We start from the raw sequence: 10,413 nt of genomic DNA on the forward strand, positions 1-10,413 counted from the left end.
TCATTGTAAGGAAGGGACAAGGATGGCACTATGGGTGAGAAAGGAAGAGCGTTCATAAAGATTAAGTCAGGAAGCCTGAGACTCACAACTCGGCCACTCACGAGCTGTGAGACCCAGGGCAAAAGCTTACGGAATGAAGCCTCAGCTTCACGTAGTGAAGATGAGGATAATAACAGCTTGTGGTCCACAGTGTTGTTACAAGGATTAAATAAGATAGTGTGTGTAAAGTGGTTATCGCAGTTCTGACACGTGGCCAGGGCAGGCAGAGAAATATTAGCAATTATTCTAATTGCTGCTGGGATCCCGGCATTGTGTTGGACCATCGGCCACAGGCGATTGTAATCTGGTTGAGGAAACAAGATAAAACACATAATATATTTTGAGAAGGAAACTGTTCAGAATCGAGGGTTCAATTATAAGGTATGGGCAACTCTAAGCTATTAAATTTCCCCCAGTATAGTGCTTTCTGTATCATAAAAAGATTTTGAAAATCCCTTCCAGACATTTGTGTGGGAGCATTGCGAATGAGCAGAGATGGCGCTGGGTCTCTTCTTAACAAGTGGGTTTTAGATGTTGTTGCTGTCCAGCCTCTGCTGCTTACAGCTAAGCTCCTGTTTGGTTTAGTAATGACTATGGCTCAAACAAATAAAAGGCACCAAACAAAAAAGTAATCAAGATTCTGAAAGTCTGTCCTTTGTTTTCATTTAGAGGAGCTGAGATAAGGACAGGCTGTCTCCTTTCGTTCTGTCACAGTAGCGTTTCATAATGACGCACAGAGAATCTCAGTCAACCTTTGGAACCAGCCCTGCACTTGAGTAGTTTATATGGAGACAGCTGTGGCTTAATGGCAGAACATTAGGGCTCAAGTTTTTATCCTGCGGTGTGCTTTGCTGTATGACATTGAACAATTCATGCAATGTGCTGAGCTGTGTTTTCATCAATAAAAGGAGTAGTTGCCTCAAGATTATCATGTAGATCGAAAGAGAAAACTTAACTCAATGTCTGAAACAATATAGGAACACAATAAAAGTATTTTATAGGCAATGTAATGCCTATGAAAGAGTGAGACTTTAAGCCAAAAACTGTAACAAGAGACAAAGAAGGTCTTTATATAACGATGGAGTTAATCCACCAAGAGCATATAACAATCATAAATACATGTGCACCCAACATCTAAGCACCTAAATACGTTAAGCAACACTAATATGTCTGAAAGGAGAAATAGACAACAATACAATAATAGCAGGGGACTTCAACACCCCACTTTCAACAATGAATTGATCACTCAGGCAGAAGATCAGTGAGGAAACATCAGACTTGAACCACGCGTTAGACCAAATGGACCTGATGCACGTGCATAGAGCACTCCAGCCAACAGCAACAGAACATACACTCTTCTCAAGTGCACACAGAACACTCTCCCGGATGGGTCACAAAACAAGTCTTAGCAAATTTAAGAAGGTTGAAATCATACCAAGACTCTTTTCCAACCAAAATGGTATAAAACTAGAAATCAATAACAGGAGGAAAAATGGAAAATTCAGAAATATGCGGAAATTAAAAAATGCACTCCTGAGCACCAGCCAGTGGATCAAAGAGGAAATCAAAAGTGAAATCAAAAAATATCTTGAAACAAACTACACACAAAAAAAGGAAACACAACATACCAAAACTTACGGGATGCAGCAAGAGCAGTTCTAAAAGGGAAGTTTACAGTGATAAACACTGGTAGCAAAAAAACAGAAAGATCTCAAACAACCTAACTTTATACCTCAAGGAACTAGGAAAATAACAAATTAAGCACAAAATTAGCAGAACGAAGGAAATAACAAAGATAAGAGCAAAAGCAAATGAAATAGAGACCAGAAAAACAATAGAAAAGATCAACAAAACTAAGCTGATCTTTTACAAAGATAAGCAAAATTGACACACCTTTGCCTTGACTAAGAAAAAAAGAGAGAAGACTCAAATAAGTAAAATCAGAAGCGAAAGAAGAGATGTCACAACTGATACCACAGAGATACAAAGGGTCATAAGAGACTTCTATGAACAATTATATGCCAACAAAGTGGATAACCCAAAAGGAATGGATAAATTCCTAGAAACATAAAAACTTACCAAGACTGAATTATGAAGAAATAGAAAATCTGAACAGATCAATTACTAGTAAGGAGATTGATCAGTAATCAAAAACCTCTCAACAAAGAAAATTCCAGGACCACACAGCTTCACCTGTGAATTTTACGAAACATTTAAAGTATTAATGCCAATCCTTCTCGAACTCTACCAAAAACTTGAAGAGGAGGGAACACTCCCAAACTTATTTTGCAAGACCAGCATTACCCTGATACCAAAGCCACATAAGGACACTACAAGAAAAGAAAACTACAGGCTAATATCCCTGATGAATACAGATGCAAAAATTCTCAATAAAATATTAGCAAACTGAATTTAGCTCACGTTAAATGATCAGACACCACAATCAAGTGAGGTTATCCCCGGGATGCAAGCACGGTGCAGTGGACACAAATCAATAGGCGTGATGTTAGTAGACCTAACCTCTACATTAGTGTCTTCACGTTCGTAGAGTGAAAGGTAAAGATCGTGTGATCATCTCAATAGATGCAGAAAAAGCATTTAACAAAATACAACATCCTCTCATGAAAAACCTCTCAACAAATTGGGTATAGAAAGGAATGTACCTCAACGTAATAAAGGTCATATATGACAAGCCAACAGCTAACATCATACTCAATGGTGAAAGATTGAAAGCTTTCAATGTAAGATCAGAAACGAGACAGGGTGCCCACTGTCATCACTCCTATTCAACATAGTCCTGGAAGTCCTGGCCAGAGGGATCAGACAAAAAAAGGAAATAAAAAGTGTCCAAATCAGAAAGGGCAAAGTAAAATTGTCTTTGTTTGCAGCTGATGTGATCTTATAGGTAGAAAATCCTAAAAATTTTAAAACCACCAAAAAAATGTTATAACAAATCAACAAATTCAGTAAAGTAGAAGGAACCAAAATCAACATACAAAAATCAGTTGTGTTTCTATATACTAACAACGAAATTGCTGAAAAAGAAATGAAGAAGATCTCATTCACAACAGCATCATAAAAAATAAAATACTTAGGAATAAACTTACCTAAGGAGGTAAAAGATCTATACACTAAAAATTATAAGACTTTGGTGAAAGAAATTGAAGAAGACATAAAGAAATGGAAAGATATCCTCTGTTCCTAGGTCAGAAGAATTAATATTGTTAAAATGCCCATACTACCCAAAGCCATCTATAGATTCAGTGCAATCCTTATCAAAATTCCAATGGCATTTTTCACATAAATAGTAAAAACAATCATAAAATTCATATGGAACCACAAAAGACCTTGAAGAGCCAAAGCAATCCTGAGAAAGAAGAACAAAGCTGGAGGCATCACATTTCCTAATTTCAACCTACATTACAAAGTAGTAATCAAAACAATATGGCATAAAAATAGACACATGAAACAATGGAACACAATCAAGAGCCCAGAAATAAACCTTAGCATATGCTGTCAACTAATGTTTGACCGGAGAGCCAGAATACTCAATGGGGAAAGGATAGTCTCTTCGATAAATAGTGTTGAGGAAACTGAATCATCACATGCGGAAGAATGAAATTGGAGCCCTATCTTACACCACACACAAATATTAACTTGAAATGGATCAAAGGCTTAAATGTAAGAGCTGAAACTGTAAAACTCCTAAAAGAACACATAGGCAGTAAGCCCCTTGACACTGGTCTTGGCAATGATTTCCTGGATATGACACCAAAGCACATGCAACAAAAGCAGAAATAAATAAATGGGACTACATCAAACTAAAAAGCTCTGCACAGCAAAGGAAACAACAAAACGATAAGGCAACCTGTGAAATGGGAGAAAATATTTGCAAATTATATAGCTGATAAGGAGTCAATATCCAAAAAATATAAAGAAGTCATACAACTCAATAGCAAAAACAAACAATTCATTAAAAAATGGGGAGAGGAACTAAATAGACATTTTTCCAAAGAAGACATAAAAATGAGCAGGAGATACATGAAAAGATGCTCAAGATCACTAATCAGGGAAATGAAAACTAAAACCTCAATGAGATATCGCTCCACACTTGTTAGGATGACTATTACCAAAAAGATAAGAAATAAGTCTTGGCGAGGATGTGGAGAAAAGGGAACCCTTATGCACTGCTGATGGGAATATAAATTGGTGCAGCCACTACAGAAAATAGTGTGGAAGTTCCTCAAAAAATTAAAAATAGAACTACTGTGTAATCCAGCAATTCCACTTCTGGCTATAGGTCCAAAGGAAATGAAATCAAGATCTTGAAGAGATATCTGCACCCCCATATTCACTGCAGCATTATTCACAACAGCCAAGACATGGAAACAACCTAAGCATCCGTCTATGGACGAATGGATAAAGACGATGTGGTCTGTATTCACAATGGAATATTATTCAGCCGTGAGAAAGAAAGAAGTCTCGTCATCTGCAACAACATGGATGGACTTTGGAGGCATTATGCTAAGTGAGATATGTCAAACAGAGAAAGGCAAACACTGTATGATCCCATTTATGTGTGGAATCTAAAAAAGCCAAGCTCATGAAAACAGAGACTAGAATGGTGGTTGCCAGGGGCTGGGGGCGAGGATATGGGGAGATGTTGGTCAAAGGGGACAAACTTCCAGTTATAAGTTGCATAAATTCTGGCGATCTAACCTACAGCAATGTGACTGTAGTTCATAACACAGTGTGATATACTTGAAAGTTGCTAGGAGTCGATCTTAAACGTTCTCATCACACACACAAAGGTCATTGAAGTGACAGAGGTGTTAACTAATCCTACTGTGGGAATCATTTCATAATATAGAAGTATATCAAGTCATTATGTTTTATACCTTAAACTCACACGATGTTATATGTCAATTATATTGCAATAAAACTGGAAAAATATAAGATAAATAAAAAATGATTTACAATTCAAAAAAAAATGAGACTGACTTTTACACAAATATACTATACTGGGTTTAGTAGTGTCCCCTAAAATTCATGCCCACCTGGAACCTTAGAATGTGATCCTATTTGGAAGTAGGGAATTTGCAGATGTAATCAAATGACGATGAGGTCATCCTAGATTAGGGCGGGCCCTAATCCAGTGAGCGTAGGCAGGAAATGTGGACATAGGCCAAGAGGAGGAGGCATGAGGTCGGAGGGATGCATCCACAAGCCCAGGGACACGAGGACCGCCAGCTCCAGGCTCTAGTTGAGAAGCGTGGAGCGGGTTCTCCTCAGAACCTCCAGGAGCAGCCAGCCCTGCCCACACCTTGTTCTGACTATCTAGCCTCTGGCTCTGACTGTGAGAGAATGCACGTCTTGTTTTACACCCCCTCGTGTGTGGCAATTGTTAAAGCACACAGAGGAGACCAACAAACCAACCCCAGACCTCTTCCTATCGGTCAAGGGAGCCCGGGTTCGCTGCAGTAACAAAAGGTCCTCCCCCCATTCTTATGGTCTTATGACAACAAGGGTATGCTCCTCACTCCCCCGCGTGCCCATCACAGATTAGCTGCCCCTCCGCACCATGTCTCCTTCGTCAGGGACCCTGCAGACTGCAGCCTCTGTCTGGAATAGTGACTATCTGGTCTGTGGCTAAGGAACAGAGAGTCCAAGAATTCAAAGATTTGTGGGATTAGAATTGATTCTCATTTCCAATCAGTAAACCATAAAATTAAGTGACAAAGTTCTGATCAACTCAGTCCTGGGCAGGGAACAAATCAAGAGCATGGCCACGGTGCTTTCGTTAAATCCTCCGCATCAGTTAAGGTGGCCCCAGTCAATTATTCCAGCTGGACGAGGAGGCAGAGAGAAAAGAGCTGTGCGTCGGCCCCTGAAGCTTCTGCCCCCAAGTGCCCCCATCCCTCTGCTCACATAGTGGCCGGAGCGAGTCTGACGTGACGGCGCGGTGGGTGTGACCCGCTGCGGGGACGGTGGAGGTCTGTTTAGCAACCATACACCTGGCCCGTTCACAGCGAGGTGCTCTTTCGGGAGTCGCTCTGAGAGGCTGTCGTGGTGCAGTGATGTTGAAAAGTCTGTGGAGAGCTCTCCAGGGCAAGGGCACTGTGTCATGTGAGGACTGACCCCAAATGGCAGTCCCCAGGCAGATCACCCACCCAGTCCCCAGAGGTAGTTACAAATGATTTTTAGTTCATTTCCCAAAATTAAATCCACCCTCAAATGGTGAAAATTGGCCACCGCTGAGGCTGGTCAAAGGGAGGCACTCCAGGTGACTCCCAGCGAGGGGGTACAGAAATGTCGTGAGAAACGGCAGCATCCCTGAAATCGCTGGCCAGCCTCCCCGTGGGCCTCCTGAAAGGGCACAATGCTCAGCTGAAGCAATACATACGAGAAATCATAATACAACGTGTAATGATATTTGAATACATGAAATATAAAGCTATGCATGTATGTGTGTGTGTATAGCATCCCCTGATGTGTTGGTTACAAAGGAAGTCGACATAGTGTCAGGCTCCCCAGCACAGGTCCTGAAACAGAGGCACGAGGACAGAAGGCAAATGGCCTGTGTGGGAGCTTCCCGTGTGCCAGGCACCAATGGGGATGTGGGTTATCTCACCTAATCTCTGCAGCCAGGGCTGGGACCAGGGTGAGGCAAGTGACCGCTGAGGGGCCCAGAACATGAGGAGACAGATGCCGGGTGGGCTGTGTGACCCTGACTGCCGCCTCCTTCAGTTCTGTGTCCTGAGTGCCACGGCCACTCAGCCTAGTCTCGGACCTGCTTGCAACAGCCCTGTGAGGCCGAGACCGTCAGCTCCCTCCACTGCAGAAGAGGAGACAGAGGCATAAGGGGGTTAGTAAGCAAGTAAGCAGAAAGTGGGGAGCAAGGACCGGGACACGGGCAGGAAGTGGGGAGCAAGGACCTGGACACGGGCAGGAAGTGGGGAGCAAGGACCTGGACACGGGCAGGAAGTGGGGAGCAGGACCTGGACACGGGCAGGAAGTGGGGAGCAAGGATCTGGATACGGGCAGGAAGTGGGGAGCAGGACCTGGATGCGGGCAGGAAGTGGGGAGCAAGGATCTGGACACGGGCAGGAAGTGGGGAGCAAGGATCTGGATACGGGCCGTTGGACACCCGAGCCTGGGCCCTGGCTGGCTGCACCTGCCTCCATGCCCCGTCTGAAGCTTCGGTGCTTTTCTCTTCCTTTCCAGGTGTCCAAGGCAGCTGCAGACCTGATGGCCTACTGTGAGGCACATGCCAAGGAAGATCCCCTCCTGACCCCCGTTCCGGCTTCAGAGAACCCGTTTAGGGAGAAGAAGTTTTTCTGCGCTATCCTTTAAGTCCTCACTGGGGTGTGACGAGCGCAGGGCTCCCGGGACACTGGTGTAGAGTTTTTAGCCCCGTGGGCGCCTTTCTCGTCCACGGCATTTAGAGAGGGAGAAGAACCATCCTGGCAACTCCAGGCCTGCATGTTTAAGGAACCGGTCCCCTTTGTGAGAGTGAAAGCTGACCCGCGTCCCGAGTTAAGAGAGCTGGCGTCCGCAGAGCTGCCTGGAGGAGGGAACATGTAAAGATAAAATCCGTGTCGTTTCTTTTCTGCTATCCCTCCCCAAACCTTATGTTTCTGCTTCATATTTAAAAAATTAAAATTAAAGCAGACAGCTGTGCCGAGCTCAGATACGTGTGACCTTTTTGGGGTGAACCTCGCCTTTAGAGTTACCTGGATGAGCTGAGTCATCCACTGTGGCCGCGGCCCATTCAATGGCGTTGATGTTTAGTCCCTGTGTCTTTCTTTCCTTTCTCCTCCCCCGTTAGAATAGCACAGAGATAAGGCTGGACTCGCCTGGGGGACTGAACCCCAGGATGAGCACCCCAAGTGTCGAGCGAGATGTCCCCAAGCTCTGTCCTCGTGGGAACAGCAGAGCCAGCGCCAGCTGTCTGTGTCCTTGTCACTGTCCCTAACGTTTGTACAGTAGCTTCGACCCTGCAAGTAAGAGTGAACCGTGTGTTGTGATGGTGCTTTCATATCCGTGTGACAATTTGGGTAATACTGCATGAAAATGTCCCTGTGTTACATCCATTCAGAGGTTTTGCTGTTTTACCATGAAGTTTGGAAAAGGAATGAGAGAGAAAAGAAGCTGGGGAGGAAAAGCCCAGTGTCTTGACCACTGAGATTCCTTCAGAGCCTTAGCAGTGCCGGAACACGTCCTCGTGACAGCGCGTCAGTGCCTCCTGACGTGTTTCCAGACTCCAGAGCACGTGGTTCCATCCAGGATCGGGCAGCACAGGTGCCCAGCAGGAGGGCGAGGGTATACCATGAGCTGGGGTGCTTGTCAGAGCAGAGCAAGCTCCCTTCCCTGAATCGCACGACTTCGAGGTTGTAAGAACGCTCTCTCTGCTCCTCTCGACAGGAAAGCGTGGCCCTCTTTTGCTCCAGTATCGGAGAAATCAGGCCGTGGCTCCCGAGAAGACCCCTCTCAGGAGCCCGTGGTTCGCCTGCCGGCAGGGGTGGCCCCCAGCTCCACAGGCGGGCTCTGGCCCTGCCACTGAGGGGTCTTCATTCTTCACTCGCCACATTTTCAATAGAACCTTCTCTCGGTTTTTGTCCCACCTGTTTATCGGAGTCTCTCAGCCTTTGTTTGCGCCTTCCTTGCCGAGAGCTGTCTCCTCCTTGAGACAATGCTGGAGTGATTTTTCGTCACAGCTCCGGCCTCCATGAGTGACTGGAGGCCTGGAAGCCTTTATCCCTTTTTCTGTGTCATTCCAGGCAAAAGAGGGCTTCTCTTACACCTTGTTGGCTTTGAAACCCCAAAGGACCATTTCCAAACTAATTTTGTTCTCTTTCCATTCTCTTCCTCCTGTTAAAAAAAAAAAGGAATGGAGATGCAGGAAAAGAGAAGGTAGAAAGACTTAACGTGCCCAGGAAACAGGCTTGATAAACATTCCCTCAGCTCCTTTTACGGGCACAACGGTAAAAGAATAAATACATCCAATTAAAGCTCCCGCCCGGGCGGAAAGAAGCGAGGGCCATGTGGTTGGAGAGATGTGTGGGTGCATCTCGTGCAGCCACACTTCTGCACCAGACACTGCCCAGACACTGCAATTCTGTCACAGCTGCCACTGACAAGGATTCAGAGGGAAACACGCTGGCAGAATGTTTGTTAAGCTAGAATGTTGCACCACTGGCTTAGTGACCCTGTGGAATAAGCTACAACTGTGTCACGTTCTAAAAATGAGCCGAGATACGGTTGAACATGCGGTCACCTACAACAGCTGGGAGAGGAGCCCTCTTAGGTCTTTCTTTTTAAGACCTGATGATTTTCATAATCCCCACCAATTTCATGTCCTACAGGATGGAATTATAACACCAGAGTCTTTGTACGAGTTTTGGCTTCTGGTAGTTCTACTTGTTAAGGAGAAAAACAATCTTTTTATTACTTATACCTCTAAAGTTTTAATTCTTTCAGGAACTCAACAATCCTTTTTACCAGGATAACTAACGGAAAACTTAGCTTAATTATTCCCGGCCCTAATCTGTGTATTTAATGTATTGAATAGTAATGAAAATCTACCATGGAATTAGACAGTAACAATAACCCTCAGATTTAGGGGGAAAAAAATCTTGCATTGTCCTCAATATTGACTCTGATTTCTTTCTTTCTTTTTTCAACTTTAGACCAAGTACTATTTAATTTAAGTCAGAAATTGCAAACAAGTCCTTTGAAATGAGGCTCATTTTGCTGATAACATTTGAGGGAGATTGCTTACCAAAGAAGAGGGAAAACCATTTGTCCATGTCCTCATTTCCACAGAGGGAATCGCAAGACATTGAGCACACTGGTTCAGGGGGTTTTCTACTTTTTCTCTTTTTTAATATTGCCTTTAGCTGCTCCTGGCGATGCTGAATTATTACATACATTAATGTTTTCCCAGCCCCAAATTGTTCATTTTTCCTATATAAGATCTGTGGGCGTGTCTTTCAAAGAGAGGGAAGCACAGAAATGTTAAAGCAGGAAAACCTGAATGTGATGTGCACATTTTCATCCGACAAGGACAATGTGTTCGTTTTAATAAATGGAATTTTCAGATTCATTTCACGTGCAGTCGATTTTATTGCAAAGGCCTGTGGACAATCTCGCCCGTCGATTCCATGGTGAACTTGGGTGGTTAATAAGGATGATGACACATAACATGTTGGGTTGGGCAACAGGGATCCATGGATTTTCTTTGGGGTTTTGTTAGTAGAGACCCTAAGGAAGGAAGACCTACGTGAGGCTCTTGAAAAACCTTTGTCCCTAGGTCGCTACATCTCAGGCCCAGTGCTTGGGATGAGGATGGGGGAGGGGAGGAGTCAGGCTCCA

The 10,413-nt window shown here is 44.1% G+C and overlaps 1 protein-coding gene across 4 annotated transcripts in view; it reads left to right on the forward strand.

Annotated features, from left to right (window-relative positions):
• Nucleotides 1-10,144, forward strand: part of GNG2 (G protein subunit gamma 2) — a 97,190-nt gene extending 87,046 nt beyond the window's left edge. For all 4 annotated transcript variants that reach the window (XM_005603468.4, XM_005603467.4, XM_005603469.4 and 1 more), the window contains one exon: nucleotides 7,264-10,144. In XM_005603468.4, coding sequence (XP_005603525.1) covers nucleotides 7,264-7,392 — 129 coding nt within the window. In that variant the 3' untranslated portion in view covers nucleotides 7,393-10,144. The remainder of the gene's footprint in view (nucleotides 1-7,263) is intronic.
• Nucleotides 10,145-10,413: the final 269 nt, after the last annotated feature.

Source organism: Equus caballus, chromosome 1, assembly GCF_041296265.1.
Source record: "Equus caballus isolate H_3958 breed thoroughbred chromosome 1, TB-T2T, whole genome shotgun sequence".
Taxonomy (NCBI): domain Eukaryota; kingdom Metazoa; phylum Chordata; class Mammalia; order Perissodactyla; family Equidae; genus Equus; species Equus caballus.